At 42.3% G+C, this 21,379-nt stretch overlaps 3 protein-coding genes across 3 annotated transcripts; 1 reads left to right on the plus strand and 2 right to left on the minus strand.

Annotated features, from left to right (window-relative positions):
• Nucleotides 1-2,930: 2,930 nt before the first annotated feature.
• LOC109486333 (tetratricopeptide repeat protein 33-like) lies at nucleotides 2,931-7,871 on the minus strand. Its single transcript, XM_019790156.1, has 7 exons — nucleotides 7,749-7,871; nucleotides 7,059-7,165; nucleotides 6,225-6,355; nucleotides 5,700-5,781; nucleotides 5,139-5,270; nucleotides 4,064-4,246; nucleotides 2,931-3,609 (listed from the first exon to the last, which is right to left on the minus strand). The coding sequence occupies exons 2-7, from the start codon at nucleotides 7,152-7,154 to the stop codon at nucleotides 3,439-3,441; spliced, it is 795 nt and encodes a 264-aa protein (XP_019645715.1). The 5' UTR covers nucleotides 7,155-7,165; nucleotides 7,749-7,871; the 3' UTR covers nucleotides 2,931-3,438.
• Nucleotides 7,872-10,555: 2,684 nt separating this feature from the next.
• On the plus strand, nucleotides 10,556-14,254 carry LOC109486304 (uncharacterized protein C2orf16-like). Its single transcript, XM_019790111.1, has 2 exons — nucleotides 10,556-10,690; nucleotides 12,386-14,254. Exon 2 carries the CDS (start codon nucleotides 12,418-12,420, stop codon nucleotides 13,708-13,710), a length of 1,293 nt encoding a protein of 430 aa, XP_019645670.1. The 5' UTR covers nucleotides 10,556-10,690; nucleotides 12,386-12,417; the 3' UTR covers nucleotides 13,711-14,254.
• LOC109486358 lies at nucleotides 14,091-17,424 on the minus strand. The gene is made up of 4 exons (XM_019790187.1): nucleotides 17,222-17,424; nucleotides 15,916-16,001; nucleotides 15,529-15,617; nucleotides 14,091-14,806 (listed from the first exon to the last, which is right to left on the minus strand). The coding sequence occupies exons 1-4, from the start codon at nucleotides 17,301-17,303 to the stop codon at nucleotides 14,707-14,709; spliced, it is 357 nt and encodes a 118-aa protein (XP_019645746.1). The 5' UTR covers nucleotides 17,304-17,424; the 3' UTR covers nucleotides 14,091-14,706.
• Nucleotides 17,425-21,379: the final 3,955 nt, after the last annotated feature.

The following is a 21,379-nucleotide window of genomic DNA, read 5'->3' on the forward strand; positions in this document are numbered from 1 at the left end:
TCAAGTAAATGGTACGCAAAATGCAGAGTTCCAATTTTCCTCACCTGGCCCGATACTCCTGTATCTGATCACCTGGTGCCTCTGCCATCACAAGTCTGATCTCATCTGGACAGGAACACTTGCAGAGCTGGCAAACCCTCAGCACACAGCTAACTACAGAATCACATGAAAACAAGGTCAAGTTACAAGGTGTTATCAGCCCTGTCATACACAGACAATAAAAAGCTTAACAACTACTAGTAGACCAGAAACTTTTGATGTCATTCTTGAAGAGCTTAAAAGTCATGTTTAAAACATACAGCTAACACTTGAATCACCTAACTGTATAAAGGATAATCAATTTAGGGTACTGATGAGAAAAATTGTACCCAGGAGGAGACTTGTCATATAACAACTTTTAAGACTTGCTATACATTTATAGACACTCAAGGGTAATCTGTACAGTTGGTTTAATTTAACACAATGTCATATATGTGAATATTACACTAACCTTACACATGTACATAAAATTTAGAGGTTTATTTTTGGTTTCATAAACTTGAGAATGTTTGATGTTTAATTAGTTGGTTCTACGATTAAACAAAAAAACAAATCAGATGCATGTAACAACATTACAGAATTCCTATTCAATACCTAAAATTATTGAAGCTTCAAAAACAGACTTTAGGACAAAAATGAGGAATTTGGGGTTGACACAAAACCTGAATGTTACGTTTTTTTAATCAGAAAAAAGGCTGGCAAAATCAAGAAACAACAAGTTAAAGTGGTGTTTCTTTGTCATTTTATCCCAGTCTGAAATACCTAGCCAAATGAAGAGAAATGTTGCATGCATATTGATAGGCAAATTTCTAGTGTTTTCCATGAGGGAAATTCCCACAAATATTCTACCCGTGTTTCCTTTGTTTCACAGACAAGGGGCAAAATTATTAGACCAGGTTGCTATACAGAAACAAACGTCCCTTCTTTTCTCTTGAAACTTTAACTCAAGAGTAGGAAAACCTAACTGTGATATTCTGGGAGAAGACGTGAAGATTGAATTTCACAGTGAGATATATTGAAACAACAACGACCCAAAACTACACAAACTATCGTGTTGCATTCTCAAAATCACACAAATTTACCACGAATATACCGGAACGTGTTGTTATCAGTTTGTGGTGAATAAATTCTACGGCACGGCTTATTGCCTTACCTTGTGAAAACTCTGCCCTCCCCACGACCACGCCGCCATCCTTCGGGCGCCATTTTCTCGTCTTCTCCAAAATCCACCACGTCAGGAAATCCGCAATTTCTTCGCCCAAAATTCAGAAAACGGCACAACTCCACCGTAGAACCATCCCCAAAGATTTCTTCTACAAGTTAGAATGAAGATTTTTCGAACTGGAAGCCGAAAATTTACCAAAGACTTGACAAATAATTCCTGGTCTTCCCCGCGTGGCTGCGACAGACGCAGACTGAGTGGACCGTACCACTGTGACTTTTACACAGCGGTGTACAACAGCTGGTCTAGTATACCATGATAACCACAACTACTTTACCGCCAAAAATCAATCCCCACAGAAAAATAATGGCTCTCTTCTCAATATTTCGGACTAGTTTCTGTCAAAATAACACACAGGCAGTGTCAGCAACAATAAGTATTCAATTTGGTCAAAGTATAGTGGCCGGAATCTGCTAATTCAATCAGCCTCGGCACCACGTTTCTAATGCAAACGGTACCTGTCCTTGGTGCTGAACGCCATCCTCATAGTAAAACACACAGTATGTACGGTGAAAACAACACGCGCGCGCTCGCTTTTTGAGCGTCCGTAAAGTACAGGGACTTGTTAAAGCTGGCCAAACCTTACAGAAAAAAATGGCATGCACTTGAGGAAGGTAGGAGTGGAACTGTCAACGGTCCACGATAAATTTACAATGGCAGCGGCTACATGTTACGTTGCATTCGGGCAAGCTGATTCCGCCTTCATGAAAATCCAGGCACCAATAATAAAGGGTTAATGCACTGCCCCGAGTTGTATATGGTGTCATAACTGCATGAGCAGCTGCCATAACCACCGAATAAACCACCGTGTGAGCGAAGCGAACGAGGTGGTTTATGAGGTGGTTATGGCAGCTGCCCATGCAGTTATGACACCATATACAACGAGGAAAAGGCAGTGCATTAAAATTATTATCATATAGCCTATCCAAACTGTCAATCAACACAATTCCTGTTTGAAATACAACAGCTTTAATATATATACATACATAAAAATACATTCGAATATATTATACGCTTTAAAACAAATATGGATAATTTCATTTAATGCAAATTGTAGTTTAAATGAAGCTAAACAAAAAAGTTTATTGGACAGAAAAATGCTACAAAGGTTTACAGAAAGAGTCGCATGCCCCTATACCCTATAACATAATGGTATCAGCCATAACACGACATGTGCTGTTATTCCGCCATAACACCACATGTGCTGTTATCGGGAAATAACAGCACGGGTATCCGGGCCTCTGATTGGTCCGCGCCGTCCGGCTATATGATAATATAGCTTATTTTACGCTTTTCATAGACTGCAGCGATTACATACGCTATATGCTGTTGTATATGAACCATTTAACCATTATGTAATATCAAAACGGCCGATTACGCCCCAGGCTTGCAGGCATTCTTCCCAACAAGTTTACGTGCAAACGGTGCCTGTCCTTGGTGCTGAACGCCATCCGCACAATGTTAAACACATAGTGTGGTGAACACCACACGCGCACTCGCTTTTTGAGCGTCCATGAAATACAGGAACTTGTATAAGTTCGACAAACCCTACGAAAAAAATAGGTATGCTTTTGAGGGGATTAGAGGTCGTATTGTAAGTCGTATTGTAATTGTAAACGCTCTACTCCAAATTCACAACGGCTGCGGCTAACGTTATACATGTGTTATGTTGCATTCGGACAAGCTTGCTCCGCCTAAATCCAGGCATCATATGGTTACGCTTTACGTAGACTACAACTATTACGCTCTATATTGTCTCTACGCTCTACATTCTCTATGTAAACAGTGTGTGATCACTTAACAACTGGTAACAACGTTATCGTAAAAATGGCTAAATCCCTGGTCTAATAATCTAGCCTGACTAAGAAATCGCGCTCCTGGTGGCCACTTGCCCAGAAGTTTGCCGCCCCCCTTGGGGAAACAGTTGCAGACTGACTAGTGTAAACACAGGCTACATAAAATCAACAACACGACAATCTGAATAGATGAACAAAGTCATCATATTTGCAGTTGAAGCAATTCTGTAAGTACAAAATCCATACAAGTATAGCATATTTACTCTGTCATGAATTCACAGTGGAGAGCTCAAATAAAACCAACAAGGGCGAAAATGAAACATTAAAGTTTATCCATTTACAGTGTTATGAAGTGATGTGTTGGTGGCATCACTGCTGCTGTCATCTGTCTGTTCTTGTCCTACACCTGTTCTGGAACCTGCCCAGGTGTGTGTGATACCTGTCCAGTACAGGTCTGTCTTTGTCTTCTATACCAGGTGTGTCTGTGTCTTCTGTACCAGGTACCTCACCATCAGTAGAAGCATCAGGAAGCTGTGGGTACCAGTAGTCATCCTGAAAATACAACCTGTATTATGTACAAAGTATGCCCATTGGTGGAGTTTACATTCACTTTACAAATGTTCACTGGGTAAGCTACTGATTTCTGTTCTTTCTACATTCTTTACAAAAAGCATTGCCGCAGCTGACAGCATCCTAACTTCTTAACCATTGGCCATTCCTATATCTTACACAACATGAGGCTACATGTACAGCATTTCATTTATGTATCCAATCACAGTCCAAAATTAAATAAACACACTAGTACTCATGTACTGATACAAACAATGTGATACATTTGTAGAGAAACTGTATCCAATAATCCTAACTATTTGTTCTACTATAGTACTGCCCTACATCGCACATGTGACTCAACTCTTCCAGTCTCCACTTTTGCCATGTTAGTTCTACCAACTGTCACAGTTTCCTCACTACCAACAGTAAAATGATGTCCAACAGTCAGTCTTACATCATGTTCAGTGTCCATTTCACCAGACACCCCAGCAGTCCCGTCTGTTTCCTCTTCTTCTGCTTTTCTCTCGAGTTCTTTCTCTTCCTCCAACAGGGAGCACGCCCATTTTAGGTCGTCTTCCCAGAGTTCCTTGCTGCATGCAGGGTTGAGATGAATCGCTTTTGAAAAGTTGGAAATTGCCTAGAAAAGATAAACACAACAGAAACACAACAAGAAACTTTTATTTAATATATACTTGATCATTTTTGCATGGCCATAATAGATTATTTTTGCTGACTAGACCATCATGGTATATTTACTTGTTTAGCATATCTTTATAAAACCTTGTCAGCATCAGAAATGACGGGTGAAAGTGTCATATACTGCTGGAAATGTGTGGGAAATAAAACCATAAGATGAAGAAATCTACAGACAACAAATGGAAATAACTACAAGACATGGACAGGCATCCATTTGGGATCCTGTGGCACAACAGCAGCATGCGCAACTCGGAATCAAGACGTCCCGGGTTCGAGTCCTGATATGCCACCTATCTTGTGCCCTTGGGAAAGGCACTTAACACAACTTTCCCCACTAGACTCAAGTCCTGCCCATATCACCGATCTTGTGCCCTTGGGAAAGGCACTTTACACGACTTTCCTCACTTCACTCAGGTGTAAATGAGTACCTAGCTTCGGTTAGGGTTGTCCCTCGGATAGGACGTTAAATGGAGGTCCTGTGTTTGGGAGAGCCACACCCCACGCACGTAAAAGAACCCACCGCACTTATCGAAAAGAGTAGGGGACCTTCCCGGTGTGAGTGGTTCAAACATTACAGTCTGGTCTCAGGTTTGACATCTTGTAAAGGTGATAGTCACCTGTTATGTCAATCCTTCCACAAATGTGGTAAATCGTCATAGATAGATAGATAGATAGAAAAAGTGAAAATGAGCATTGTCCAGTATTCGTTTCTATGTGCGGGACACAACACCAGCAACAGCTGCCTCTGTTCCGCGTGTATTGCACTGTTGCAATTTCAATAGATCAAATCAAATCATTATTATGGTCAACATAGACAAAGTTATGCTACTGACCAGTTTGAGGTCTCCTAGTCCAAGCTGTGCCCTTCCCAGAGTTTGGTACGCCACCCACCATCTTGGGTCAGAGGTCACGGCTTTCTCCGCTGCTTGGACTGCTGGGAAGACTTCATGCACCTCCATGTACGCCTGGTGATGTAATGAGATGGAAGACATTTGAAGATCAGCATTAGTGGTCAAAAGCCTAGGTCACAACAATGCCTTGTGTTGGAACAAACTTTAAACATGTAATTACCAACACAACACCTTAATGACAGTATGTATAACTCACTCACTCACACACTTAATCCTCCTCTGAACCTTGTGGTTCTTGAGGCGACAGGAAGGATTTCCATCAGGCCCTATCTGCAGATGCGTCTGGGGCTATGTCCAGACTCTGGACTCTGAATCTTAAAATCCTAAAACTTTTATAAAACTTTATTCATAAATATAAGTTCATCTATCAGTGTGTGTTGACATAAGGCAAGTCTTGAATGGTGTGTTCAGCACCACGGACTGACCCCTTGTTCTCAAACAGGAGTCCAGTATGGAACATAATAAAGATTTGTCATCCCTTACCTGTGCTTTCATCTCATGCAGAGTGGCATCATCTGGTGTGAGTTCCAGAGCATCCTCCCATCTACGGATGGCTTCCCAGTATCTGGAGAAATAAATACAAACACAGCTAAATCCACTTATCTATAGCCTTTTCAACAATGTGATCTTCAACTATATCTAAACATTTGGACATCGAAGAGTCCCATCTTTCTTTTCTTATATCCTGTTTGGGAAAATCAAAAAATTACTTGCACCAGACAAATGTTACATCTAACACTCAGAATTTAGAAAGCATGGATCATACTAAAAACTGTTCAGAATTTGTTGCCCATAATTTCTTCTATACTTTTTAGGTGGTAACAGTCAATGCATCAAATGAAATATCCACATACACATACATGTATCTATATAAGTACATGTACCAGTGCAGGTAGACAATCATCAGAAATCCAAGCACAGCTGCAATTTTACCGCACTAAGATCCATATGCACCTAGTATTATAAGCTCTTTAGTATTTTATAAAAATCAAACAGATGTACATGTACCTTTGAGTTTCAGCCAGGAGACATCCCTCCTGCTTGAGTCTGTTTGCCTTGGTGAGATGATCCTCCAACAGTCCATCTACTGGTCTTCTGATCTTCACTGCATGGAGCCAGTCTACTTCATCTGGGTCTACCTAACATAGCAGGTCATAACATGTCAGCATTTTACATCAGCAACAGCATCAACCAAACCATATCATACCATTATACCTTACCATATGACACTAAAATATATATCAAGTATGACTAAAATAAAGAATTACTAGTACTTTATTTGTTGTTTAGCATAGCTAACGAACGGTCCCCCCATACGAGGGGGGACAAGCGACACTACTCTATGTAATCTACAACAGATGCTGGCCGGCGTGGCCAGCGTGGTCACTCAGACCCTGCGTTTCTCGGGTGCGGCCGCTAAAACAGCATCAACCAAACCATATCATACCATTATACCTTACCATATGACACTAAAATATATATCAAGTATACAGTATCTAACCATGTCTTCAATTATGAAACCTATATCATGTCTGTCACCCTTATCCACCCTCTACCATCACAACCGCAATGAAAAGCAGCCATGCAGGCCGAATTAAACAAAGGCTCAAACAAATAAACAAACAAACAAACAAACAAACAATCATACATTATTATGCTGAATGGTGTCATGCAATATCATACCACATTATACATCATACTGATATTCCTCAGCTATAGTTTCATTGTATTGATATTTGAAAATCAACTAAGTATTTACTCCTTGGCCTAGCAAGGACATTATACAAGCAAGGACATTATACAAGTATGTCCTTGCTAGAAAGACACCACCACATTACTTACTTCATGTTCATTCTCCAGCTGTTCCCCAGGACTGAAAGCTGATGAAGGTTTGGTGACGTTTTCCCCGACTTTCCTCTTCCAGCCAAATGATGTCATGCTCAAAATGTCTGTTTGATGTGACAAAAAAATGGAAACTTTGAGTTTGAAGTAATGCATTTTCAGACATAACGTTACTACGTAGTAATCACGGTCCTTCTATTAAATTAATATGGCATAATGCTATTTTATTCGACAGTATAACTGATATGATTACGTGTTGTAACAAAAATAATCTTAGCAGTTCTACTGTGTTTTATCAATCTTAGCAGTTCACAAAAAAAAAAACCCTGCTGCATTTTCTTCTGGTTTTCATTGCATTGTATTGTATTGTATTGTATTGTATAATATGTAACCCAAGTATGGACAAGTGGACAATATATATAACGTTATATATATCCCCAAATTATATTCATATAATATAATATAACGTTCAATCTGTTGGAGATTATAAGAAGCCTGAAGGCGCATAAAGAGGCCGTAGTAGTTCCTGCGAGCAAACTTTACTATTGGCCTTGGTAAATGTTACTTATTATTTTGGAAAATATTCGCCGAACTAAACAAGCCCCCCTCCCCCTTCGAGGTTTCGTCGCTTTCGACCTTAGTCAAACGCCATACAGTTGACTTAATGCAGGCCATAAAATAGCACATTACCTTGTTCATCGATGTAGACTGATATTTACATGTTCTATGGACATCAACGTCAGGAAAGCCCACCTATTTTCTAAGCGATGGAACGTAAACAACACTTCACTCCACCATCTTGGATATTCTGAAGTCGGCGGCACGGTTCAAAAGAGTCACCTTCCTGTTTGCTGAGGTACTGCAGCATGTTATGTGCTATAGTGCTTCGTAAATGTATTTACGCTGTTAAAATGCGCCCAAAAGTGACGATACAGTGTATCATACAAACTAAAAACACTGTACCAAACCATTTTCTATACAAAGTGGGTTTAAAGAAGGCGTTTAAGCTATAGGAAAGCCTATTGCGTGTTAGATCGACAGGCGGCTATATTTTGCCGTGGTATTGTTATAATGTAATCAGGGTATGGAATGACGTGACCTTTTCCGTGCGCCCCGTAATAAAAGGTCAAAGTTTAAACTTGACATGCCCTGATGATACTCATACAACACAGCATAACCGATTGTCGATCTAAAACACAATAGACTTTCCTGTAATCGATAACTCAATTCTTTGTACATAGGAAAATGTGTAATACAGTGTCACGGGGTTATGTGATAAAAACTGGCACTTTGGGGCACTGTAACTGCAGTTATAAACGAAACACAATCTTCGTAAAGAGATTCGGTTGCAGTACTAAGTCAGCCGTAGGGTGTCTCTCTTTTTGGACCGGTTGGTTCTCGATTTTGTACGTAAAACAAGGGTTTAACGGCAAAATAAACTAGTCTTGTGACTTCTTCAGAAATTTATCAGTAAGATAGCTACGATTTGGGATTTCTTATAGAAACCCATGGCGATCTATTCCGCATATATTTCGCTATTACCATAATCTTTTCGGCTTGTGCCCTAATTTCCACGTATGTGATTTTCATCATTCCTGGTAAGAATTTAAAGAGGTCAGGCACGAACCTGCACAAGTACAAAGTCTTGAGATCTTTTTTATTATGACTAAAATTCTGTAATTGAATACTTTGTTGTGCCGTGCGCCGATAACCTCAAAGCCCTTGAACCCCCGTACATACATGTACAAACATCTTCACATACATTAAATATGACCTTTGAAACTTTAAAAAACACTTGTTGACGTAAAATGGATCGATTGTTGGGTGCCACACAAGGAGCCCATGTAACACCGTGACCACACAAAGAAGCTCCGTTGTGCACAATCATATATCCATGTACACATTGCTTTTTGTTGGTAATGTGTACATGAATATAAGTACATATTATCAACAAGAAGCAATGTGTCACGGTAAATATGTACATATGAATATATATGTGATGGAGCTTCTTTGTGTGGTCACGTACACATTACTTCTTGTTGGTAATTTGTAGGTTAGAAATATATTATGTTAGTTTTTAAACACAGACATCATATGTGTTCTGGCATATTTCTTTAACAATTTATATCCGGAGGAACTTGTTTTCTTTGGCCAAACCCGGGTATGTGGAAATCATCAGATCGGCACCCTTACCTGGATTCCATATGCATCTATATGAACCTCGACATAAAAGTACGTAAGACATTCTAAACATTTTATCATGAAAGTTTATCTGTGTTGGTAATCATAGTAAAATGTTGAACTTTATTCCAACACAAGGTTTTGAAGTGACTGGCCATTCATTATCCTGATGAAGGCGACAGTGGTAGTTGAAAATTTGATCTCTGTATAATCCTTGTGTACGAATAAAGTTCAAACATTTTACTGTTCTAAACATTTGTTAACCCAATGAATTGGCTTGACATTGTTCCCTTTATAATTGTGGTAATATAGCCGTGTTGTGGTAACACACTAAAACAGGAACCCGGATACCCTATCCCTGTCTAACAGTGTTGTAGCGTACGGCCGTCTGTCCGCGAAGGTGTAATGGATTGTATCATGTCATGTGCTGTATTGTGAGCGCTGGGAAAGCGCATCAGGTCTGGAACGACTTTTAACAGCGCCCTGTTTACACAAAGTAGCATGCCGCTCCAAGCCGAGACAAGTCGTATGTTTATCGTGAGTCAATATTACAACAACGCCTCCCAATCTAATATGTCAAGAACAGTGGCACGATTTATCAAGATTTACAACTTCACGTTGAAAGTATTTAATGGACTTTGAGTCCGCTTTTGAAAGCTGTGAGAACCAAACATTGATACGGCTATGACTTTTGTGACCGTGAATTCTTTCCTGGGCGGACGTGTATGTAATCATAACGCCATCTGCCTGGTTGTGTTTTATTTGCCTAATGTCACAAGTTTAACACAGGAGAGAATAATGTCTCCTTTTAAGTGCACCGCAACTAATATGACACGGCAGTTACTATGGTGATGAATATACCACGTTCTTGTATGACCAGGGCGGAAAATTATGGCTTAATGCTTTAGTGACAAATATCCACCTGCAAATAAGGTTATTGTTGTGGTAGCGGAACACCTTAATAATTTATGCCTCTATCATGAATACAAAGTGGCTGAATGTGCGGAAACGCGGCCCTACTTAGAGACTGAAAAGGGGCCGGCTTGTTGAATAGTCGGTCTCCGCGCTACCGGCCGGAACGGTTTACTTTGCCCGTTCGCTAGTCTGTTAAAGCCGGCTGGAAGTGTCAGCTAGGCAGGCTGTAGACAGGCGACACCAAGGACGACGGTTACGTCATAGAACACACCCACGGACAGCCAATCAGGGGCCAGCTTGCCCTGTGATTGACAGCTAGATAGAACAGCGGCTCCGCCTTTCCTGTCAGGTCGCCATGGTAACGTGGAGAAACTGACGGGACCGGTGAGCCACAGGGAGCTACAGGTACAGAGGCGGACAGTGCAGGGGAAGACAGGGGAACACGGCCGGGCCGGCTACCTGCCTGCGCCGAACACACACCGGACCTCTTCCCGGTACTGCATCTCACCCGCCGTAACGGACCTGTCCTGATCACGGTAACTATCATCCCTGAACCTTACCTGACACGACACGTTGACTCATACATGTAGACACTGTCATATATCCTATCTGTATACATTGTACCTTGCAATGTGCCATATATACGCGTGCTGATGTAAGAGTTCGAAGTGACCAGTCTGTTCGGTTGCTTGTGTGTTATCTGCTTTGCTTTGGTTGTGGTGGTGATAACATAAGTACACTAGGCTGAATATGAGGCCAAAAGCGTCATCTATCTTATAATATGTGCTTATAGACACGCGTATGTGGTCGCATTTTTGTCTTCGTTTCAGCTTTTGGGTCCCATATAACAGAGATATTACATGTCGTGTCCTCACCGACTCACAGCTAATAATGACATGACATGGTACAGCTTAGATTAGCTTCCACCATAGACATCTCACCTATTTAACTACTCATATTCATACTCAATAACTACAGAGGAACATACTTGCGCGCACGCGCACACACACAAACAACAAACAAACACGTACACCAACACTAAAAATACCACAAAACACAAATACTGTCATAGAGCTCACAGCGGATATGTAATCGTAATCGCACATAGTTACGGTCACTTACGTCAGCAAGTCAGAGGGACTGTCATACACAGTCACATATCTAAATACATACTGACGGCTAGCATTCAAACGACAACTGCAGGTAAAGCTGCTTATTTTCCACTCATATACGGCTGGATGGATTCATTGTCAGTTCCCGGTTTCTGCCATGCAGTCTCTGTATGTGATTTCCTCCTAGAGTATTCATGTTGCCGGGACGCACGTCACGATGTTTAAAAGTTATGCGAGTCTTGATCAAACAGCACGGTTCACGGGTATTGTTCCCTGCAAACCTGTGTCAGCCCTTACAAATAACAACTGTCAGGAGAGGGCCGGGGGCTGCTAGCCTCCTGTGCAGGCCTCCTGGCCTCTCTGTGTTTTGCAGAATTTTTAACGCGTTCTTTTGCCGGCCATCCTACAACCAGGCGACCAGAGAAGGTCCATGGCTGGTACAAACCTTCTCTGGGCGGTTGTACGATGACCGGCAAAAGAACGCGTTAAAAATTCTACAAAGCGCAGTACCAAAACCCCCACCCGCCCGAATGCCTGCACACAAGGCTAGGGGCTGCGAGGTGTGGCGATGTGTGCACAGGTAAAGGGATTCTTGTGTACACGTTGTGCACTTGTTAGGAATTTTTGTGTACACATTGTGCACAGATCAGGGCTTCCTGTGTACACAGTCACTGCTTTAGACACGGGTCCTGCAGACAGAACAAGAGTGCGACATGGCCCACTGCCTGTAATCTCATTGCAGTCATCACGGATTTGTGGAAATATGTAGGAAGCAACAACGTGCTTCAAATAAAGCCCTGACGAAATGTCCTACCAGGGCTTTGTATTAGTGGAGTCAGAATAAACTCACATTTCCTGCCTCAGCCGTCCATTCAGAAAACCATTGATTCTTTCATTCGTCTAGAAATGTCAGCCTAACAAGTACTCTGGACTAAAAGGTCCTCTTCTACACAGTGCAATTACTGTAGTTAGTACGTTAATTGTTATGGGTTTGTTTGTTGATGTCAGGCTGGTTGATCACCAGTGCCAGAGGTACTTTGAGCCCACTTTACTCACAATCCGTATTGTGTCATAAGGAGTACTTCAGTGTTTTAACGAGAGTGTTTACGTCCTTTCCAGATTTCCCCAAGGACGCCGTGGTGTCAGAAACGATGGGGGAAGAGAGTGTGGATCCAACCGGCCGCCGGAAAGGGGTGAGAAAGGACAACTTCACCCTGTCCGCGCTCCGGCTGAACACGAAAGAGGACCGTCTGCTGGACCACAGGAAACACATGCTGAACGCGGAGAGCGCGTACGTGTTGAGGGTGATGGACGTGAGTGAGAAACTCCTGGTCATCCGCTTCAAGTCTCTGCGGGAGAAGCTCTCTCGCCAGACGTCTAATCTTACGGAAGAAGAAGTGGAGACCTTCAGAAGATCGGATTTACAGACATCTCGTAGATCGACGTGCTTCAGCCGGCATATGAGAACTCCCCACAATGTAGCGTCAACGTCCAAACACTGGTGTTCTCCTCCCGCGGCGGCGCAACTACCGAGGAAGCGGCCCAAATCTGCTACCGGTGCCGCGATGAAACTCCCTCCGTCAGCGCAGTATAAACCTCCGAAGTCTGCACCTGCGTCTGGTCGGAGGAGCACCCACGCGCCCGCAGGCCTGTCTCCCAGTAGGGGCGACCACACGTCCGCAAGCCTGTCTCCCAGTAGGGGCGACCACACGCCCGCTAGCCAGTTTCTTGCTGCCCGGAGAGGCAACACGCCGACCAAACGGAGTGACCACATACCCGCCAGCCGGACTGACCACTTGCCCGCCAGCCGGACTGACCACTCGCCCTCCAGCCGAAGTGACCCCATGCCCGCCGGCCTGTCTATGTCCGTGCCCGTCAGCGCCGCGGTTTCCCCCGCCGAGCTCACTCAAGCCACGCGGCCTGAGCTGGCTTCGGCGCCCGCCAAGCTCCGAGCCACGGCCGAAGGAAAGACAAAGTACCTGTCCGGACCCATGGTCGAGCTGGCAATGGAAGAAGACCGGGAACGGAAGCAAAAATTTGAGGATAACCGCAAAAGAATGTTAGAGCGGAGCCGAGTCGCCAGTGCCGGCCTCCTGCAGAAAAAAGACGAGTTTCTGAAGCGCCTGGACGCCATGTTACACGACGACTCAGACGACAACATTCTGGAGCAAATCGCGTCCGGACAGTTCGACGAAAAATCCGGCGAGGGATCAGACGAGGAAGAGAGGCGAAGAGAAAGAGAACTCAGACGTAAGCGGAGACTTCGCTTCAGAAACATAGACAGGAACGAGAAGACGGAAATTTTGGCCCCGGAAGAATACTGGAAAAATATCAATAAATGTCGATACCTGCGGCTGCCCGACGGGACAGAGGATCTGTCAGGAGTAGTGACGTTAGTTAGCGAGCAGAGGAAACTGTTTCAAGTCTGGAGAGACACGACCTAAACATGGAACCTTATCTAGACAAACTCTAACTACGGTACGTTGCCTGGATATTCTAAGTCTAAAGGTAGAACGCGGACTGTTATTTTAAGCCCCCAATACTGTCAGAGCTCAAGTTGTTGCAATTATTATGAACTTAGTTAATCAAATTGTAAGGCTACACACCAGGCCAAAATGACATAGTAAATTATATAGTAAAGTCATGACAGTTGGCCTTTAAGAGATATTCCTATAATCATGTTTGAGACGTGTGAAGTTTCTTTTTCCGCTTAAGACTGAAAAAACATAAAGCATGTGTTAAACAATTGATTTCTACAAGTCAGCTATAATGAAGACAACTATAATGGCATATCAACTATAGCTAGGTCATTTTATTCTCATTTCTTGCTTGGTCAAATAACTCTTAGAACCAGTTCACACCATTGTCCCTCACACAGGGTGATAAATCTCTAAGATTTCGTAGTCTGACTTGTTCAACAGACATCATTATATTTGGTACTATTGCTATTCGAGATGAATAAATCTCTAAGTCACGAAGACAGTGAAATCATCTTTCTATCTGAATTTGTCATCGTTGTACCTGATACTATTGCTGAAATGATGACGATTGCACTATAAGTTCAATACATTCTAATTTCAGTATGACCAGAAGTCACATATTTCTCCACTGTTAAACTTTCATCTTCAAAATTATAATGGCCTGAATGTCAGGTACTATGTCTAAATCATAGTCAGAGCACAGTGGAGCTTGTTGGCACTAGCAAGTCGATATGGTGGGAGAGCTTTTAAGTCGGACAGAACTTTGTGTTCCATGGCGGTTTTGTGTAATTCCGCCAGGGGTCGCTGCTTCACTAATGAGTTCCATTTTACGCCTGATGGGAACATATCTAAGGCTACGTTTAACGAGCGACCGTTACTTTCGATTTCTGGCCAGTGTATTGCATATGCAGGAAGACATCAGTGGTCACCACACGTACTGTCATAGGAGAGCATGTTCTGTTACAGTCTTGTCCGTCTGCAGTAGATGTTTGCGTTTCTGGCCGCCTGCTCCAAACACTGAGTCCACGGCACGCACCTGCTGGCAAACCCCAGGCCCATCCTGTAACAATAGCGGTCGATAAATGAACATCAACTTTCAAATAAACCGCAACTGCAGATTTAAACCTGTTCACAGGCCGACTTTTTTCATGTCAGCAATGTCTGAGCACTAACTTATCTATCATGTAAGTTCATCAGTGTTCATAGTTAGATTTAAAAGTTTTTAGTCCAACACAATGAATGTTTTTCATCTAGAGTCTTTCGACCGGTACCAGTCACTCTGGCCTTCCTCAGTAGAGTGAACCAGTGAGACTTGTCACGTGGCTTCTCTGAAGTGTGATGTGAACACTGGGTCAAAGCCACGTGACAAGTCTCACTGGGTCAGTCTACTGAGGAAGACCAGAGTGACCGGTCGAAAGCTCTACATGTAGGTGAGAACCGTTCTTTGTGTTGGAACAAAAGTTTTAACTTTCAACAAGACACACTATTTTTTTATATTCCAACATCTAATCACAATACGTGGTGACGGCACACTCAAGTTTTTTCAACTTATATTAATGCCGCCACCAACACAGCGGACAATACAATACAATACTCATTTTCACCTGAACGAAGTGAGGAAAGTCGTGTGAAGAAATTGCCTTTCCCAAGGGCACAAGATCGGTGGCATGTCAGGACTCGAACCCGGAACCTCTTGATTCCGAGTCGAGCACTCTGCCGCTACGCCACACGACCCCAACATTATTTGTTGTAGAGTTTATATGAAATACCAGATCTACTTACGTGTTGTCCTCCAGACATCTCCCGCTACAACACTTACACCGGCACCAGGAACAGTAGGAGCCGCTCGCCGTGCATCTGTCACTGGTCTCCTGTAGTAAGGCAAAGGAGAAACATGCATGATCAGCACATGATCTAGAACGTCTTTTGCGATGTTTTTGACGAGTGTACTAGGGGACGTTTAACAAATCTTTTAAAACATACACACAACAAAAAGAGTTCGCTACTCTGGAAAGCTTTCGAGACACACTCTGTCTCTTCATCAACCCGGTAAAGTTATAGATCTCGTCTTCCGTAGTTCTACTAGATAACGTAACGTTTTATTAAAAAGTACACCTGTCATTACGTTCCTCTCAAATATGCTGTAACTTTGGCAGATATACTTCTTACCTCTTCGATTGACCTTCGACTTTTCGGCTTCAGGTAGTGCACGACTTGCTCCAGGACTTGGATTCCATCGTCTTCAGCCACGTCATCTGTATAATAATTACAAAACTAGTACCGTATATGTTGTAGAATGTAGACGTAGTCCCTTATATCATTGTATTCTCTTTTTCATGCATGTTGCTCGCATTTGCAATTAACCCCCGGGCATGTATTTTGACTTGATAATGCATGGAATGCAACAGTCGCCTGAGTGTGACGTCATTGACGCGGACGGTGCTTTGTATATGAATAATTTCTATATTTCCCGGTAAAGCATGAAGGATTATTCAGGCAGGCTACGAAGTTAATTTTGCACTGCGAAACATCGATATCACATAAGTCCGTGCAATATAGCTACCCCCAGCGTACCCCTTTATGAAGCCAGTTACTGGGACACGATACCCCCCCCCCCTCTGCCTCACGTACCTCGGTCATAACAAATACATATTTCCTACACAGCTCACGTTTCAGTCGACCTTAATCAGTAGAACCCAAGGTCGCCTTGTCCTGGAACTAAAAGCTTATCTGGTCTAACTATTCATCAGCGGTGTGGCCATCAGAGTGGCCGAAATAATTTATCGTGTGTGTAACAACCTCGCCAGGCTGGCGCCGGGAGAAGGTAGTAAAATAATCCTGGAGTGATCGTAACGTTTCCTTCCTCAATCTTGTCTTTGGGCAAAATCCATAAGAGCCATATATTACTCCCGAACGACTAACAGCCATTCCTTATGGCTACCATTGACTATATTTTGTCAGATGCCCAATGTTTCCCAATCGCACAGCAGACAAGCTGAGACCACATGAAAGCTCGGCAGATTGTGATCATTGATGCTATCTCTGATGATTCTAATCGTTCTAACCATGTATCTTTTTGTCCATGGGTCTTAATGTGAATAAAATATACCTTTAATTACGCGGCAAGGCAAAGGTATTGATTGTTTCATTGATTGGGATTCCAAATTTGGCATCACGTAATAGCAATCAGTAAAAGGGGCCACCACCGGTGTTTCTGCCATATAGATCATACTAACATTGAGTACGATATAGAAGATAACAGCGTCGTTATACTACTGTTGTCATTGAAAGAAACGACATCCATAACAAATACTTTAGTCACGTAGAAGGAAAAGGATGTATCGGACATTCGAGTTACTTAGCACCAGTAAAATGTCTGGTTTCGATTTGATCCAGTTCTTAAATGACAATCGATACAAATAATGTTATGGCGGCCTCCGGAAATACGTGTAAGAAATCCAATTGTATGGCTCACCTCTGGTGTCTGTGTCTGTAAGCTCAGCCGGTTCCACGGCATACAAAACGCACAGGGCAAGGACCAAGCGGAGGCCCACCATTTTCTTCCTGGAAGTGAGTATAGGGCCCGCTCGCTTCCCGGAAAGCTGATGGATATGACAGCTGCCTGTGCCACGCACAGTCGAACACGCCCGTTAATCGCTATGTCAGGATCGGCGGTAATTTCCTGTCGCCGTGTGCCGTACCCTTAAATGATTTATCTCTGTCAATTATACCCGACATGAACGGTGATAACGTGATCATTACTATTCTTTGCGGGATTGAAAATTAATGAAATGAAAAGATTATATCAAATACTTGTTTGCGTATGCCTTCTAAGCTTTCTTGTTTTCAGCTCAACTTGAATTAAAACGACTCATGTAGATAACAGATAGAGAATGATTTTACTATATATATGAGCATGAATCCCCCACCCAATATATATTCCCTAAAACCATTCCACTGTTATTTGCTTTTTAGAAGAAAGATGGATTGGCCCAAATTTGTACAAAAATGTCAGAGCAATCCCTTGAGGTCCACAATGTCACGGACACGCATCATACCTTACATCGGTCATGACTTACAGTATATGATTAACTTCCGAATCATGTTCTATAATTTATCACACTTACCCCCCTCCAACAGGAAACCACTAGAATAGTGTGTGTGTATTTAGGTGTACGTGTTAAGGGCAGATGGATATATTAAGCAGAGGTGAGTGTACATGTAAATATAGACGGATATATTAAGGCTAAAGCTAAATACCAGATATAGTAGTGGCTTACTAACGCAGATTGAACACCAAACAAATCCCATCATATTTTACATCGGTCATGACTTACAGTATATGATATAACTTCCGAATCATGTTCTATAATTTATCACACTTACCCTACTCCAATAGGAAACCACTAGAATAGTGTGTGTGTATTTAGGTGTACGTGTTAAGGACAGATGGATATATTAAGCAGAGGTGAGTGTACATGTAAATATAGACGGATATATTAAGGCAGATATATATATATATCTGGCAAGCTAAATACCAGATATAGTAGTGGCTTACAAACGCAGATTGAACACCAAACAAATCCCAAACCAGAAACTATACAGAGTGGCACAACCATTTGATATGAGAAAGCACAGAACCACCAAATTAACATGCACCAGCTTGGAGAGAACGATAAAATTATCAAATGACATTTGTGACAATCTAATAACTCTGCCTCTAAAGTGAGGGAAAACATTTGGCTATGAGATTTAGTACACCCAGTCCAAACGTGGATAACGACGTAGACTGTAAAACCTTCCTATGTGTTAGAATAGTTGCACATACTTTTATGATCGAACGGTGTCGCTTTAAACACGCCAATTCTGTCTTTCCCACCTTATGTCGCACCTGATTTTAAGTGGCCAATGGCACGAAGCCTAACACGGGGTGCTTCGGCGTTTTGACAGCGCCACCAAGTGACTTTAAAAGGAACAACAGCTGTGCAATGTAGAGGAGCTTTCGCTGGTAATTTTCAACCAACAATCTATATTTTAACCGCACACAAAGTATTATTGTGATATGTATGTCGTACTGATGAAAAACATTGCTCCGTGGGAATTATATATTACTTATATCATATAACTGAAAGTAGCTTTTCATTTTTACATTTAAGATCACGGATGTATTCAATAGAATTAAAAGACACCAAAGTTGAATACTATCCTATATTAACACTATAATCAAGAGATGTTTAAAATTCCTTGTGACGAATCGAGTTTTCAACAGTTATTCATTTGGCCCCCATGTGTATCTACAGCAATGCAGTGCATAATCGTCAGACTTTCTTTCGATAACAACAAGCACTGTCAAATCTTGTTGTTATCGAAAGAAAGTACAGGCATCCAAAGCTTAGAACCCCGGGACATAAAAGATGATTCACTGCACACAGCTAAAACGCACGGCCAAATCGATAGAGAGTACAGCGCCAGTCATAAATAGCGACTGCTATCTCATTTATTCGCTGGTTTAGTCTTATTTACCGCCAACTATCAGGAGATAGTCAAAGACATTTATGACGACCATAAAACCTCCACACGACTGGATATGCTCGCTTTAGATCTTAGCCTCAGGCGGTGGATTGTCACAGACATATTAAGGGGAACGTGAATTTCTTTCATTTTTCTGCTGTTCAGTTCGCTTCACGTCAGTTAACTGCTGATTGTGATATCTTACTGTCGTGAGTACGTGTTCACTGTCAGTTTATAAGAAATTCGTTTTGTTATGAAACTTGCGAGCCCATTTCAATGGCTCAATGTACTTATGATAATAAAGTTCGGTCTGGCTAAAGTAACTGGTGATGGATAGATGGGTGGCTGTTGTTGTTAGAACTTTGTGTGTCACAATGATGGTTAACTACGTTATATCAGTTCTGGCAAAAATCGATGTCCCAGTAGCCTATCCACGTTATCAGATGGAGTTATCAATGTACGTCAGATGGAGTTATCACTGCACGTCAGATAAAGTTATCACTGCACGTCAGATGGAGTTATCACTGCACGTCAGATAAGTATCACTGCACGTCAGATGGAGTTATCACTGCACGTCAGATAAATTTATCACTGACACGTAAGATGAAAGTTATCACTGTACGTCAGATGAAGTTATCACTGTACGTCAGATGAAGTTATCACTGCACGTCAGATGGAGTTTTTCTGCACGTCAGATGAAGTTATCACTGCACGTCAGACGAAGTTATCAACGCACGTCAGAGGAAGTTTAGGCCTTTCGGCTTTTGCGTTTGCACATTCAAGTTTGCCTTCTTTCGTGTTTGCTTTGTTTGATCCTACTACTAACATATCGTGCTTTCGGTATCACTTTTTCGGTGTTTCGGTGGCATAGGCACCCTCACCCCATGCTTGCTATTTACATGTATAGGGCAGGCGCGCGTAAGGATGTTTTCAGTTGACTTCCCTTCTTTTTCTGAGTTCTGAGCTAATACATCAGTGTGCACATATCCGTTAATACATCAGGACTTTAACAGCAACACTTCGTCCTTTCCAGTCGTTGGAGATTACCGGGACGGCGCCAACGGAGACACGGACCATGCGCAGACCCCGTGTTACCAGAACGACCTCCTGAACTCTCGTTTATATCCCCTTATTGGGGTGAGAAAGGTGCTGAGCAGGTGGTATGTCATCATAGCGTGCTGACAGTGGACGGTGGGGTGGGGAGGGGGGCAAACTGAGAGCACTGACCTACGACTAGTGACAATGGCCTGGCGTGAACCCTGTAGAATTTCTGTTTGCTGTCACTAAAAAGCAAGTTTGCAAGTCGATGACATGCTATCATAATCAAGGGTAGGTCATCATACCGCACTGACAGTGGACGGTGGGGGAGGGGGTACAAAGTGCACTGACAACTTGATGTGCAGTAGTAAGACCTACGACTGGCGACAATGGCCGGACGTGAATCCTGTACAATTTTTGTTTGTTGTTTCTAGAAAGCTAGCCTGTGGCAACGGAGTCACCAAGTCGATGATGCTAGCATAATCAAGGATCAGTATGTGTACATGTTCTAACTCCTGGTAGACAAAATAACATTGACTGTGACTCAGACATTAGCAAATGACAACAAGATATCAAGCTTAGACTGTATTATAGGCCTAGATGTAATGTAACTAAAAGCTTAGATGTACTTTAGACGGTCCTTTACTTATTATAAGGCCTGGCGATTCACTGTTCATTGAACGTAAGAAAAATTCGCTGAGTTCACGTCCACCTTATCCACACCCAACATCGTTCTTTCACCCTTGCTGTACTGGGATCTTGAACCTAAGTCATATAGTGAATAAAAAAGGCCAGACGATTGGCGCCAATATTTGCCCAAATTATTTCACCAGAAACGACCTGCCATTTTAGGTCACACTTTATAACCCGTTATGTTAACCATTTCTGTATGGTGCTGCTCACTGTGAATGGAAAATGCCTTTCATAATCATCACTTCTAGATAATAGAAAAATAGGAAAGATTATAAGTCTACTTTACTGCCCAGATATTATCATATTTAAGGCCAATAAGAATTTTTTCTGCGATAAATACTTAATTTCATCAAGTCTAGATATTATCATATTCAAGGCCAATAAGTTTTTG

This window comes from Branchiostoma belcheri, unplaced genomic scaffold (genome assembly GCF_001625305.1).
Source record: "Branchiostoma belcheri isolate BF01 breed outbred unplaced genomic scaffold, Haploidv18h27 scaffold8, whole genome shotgun sequence".
NCBI lineage: Eukaryota > Metazoa > Chordata > Leptocardii > Amphioxiformes > Branchiostomatidae > Branchiostoma > Branchiostoma belcheri.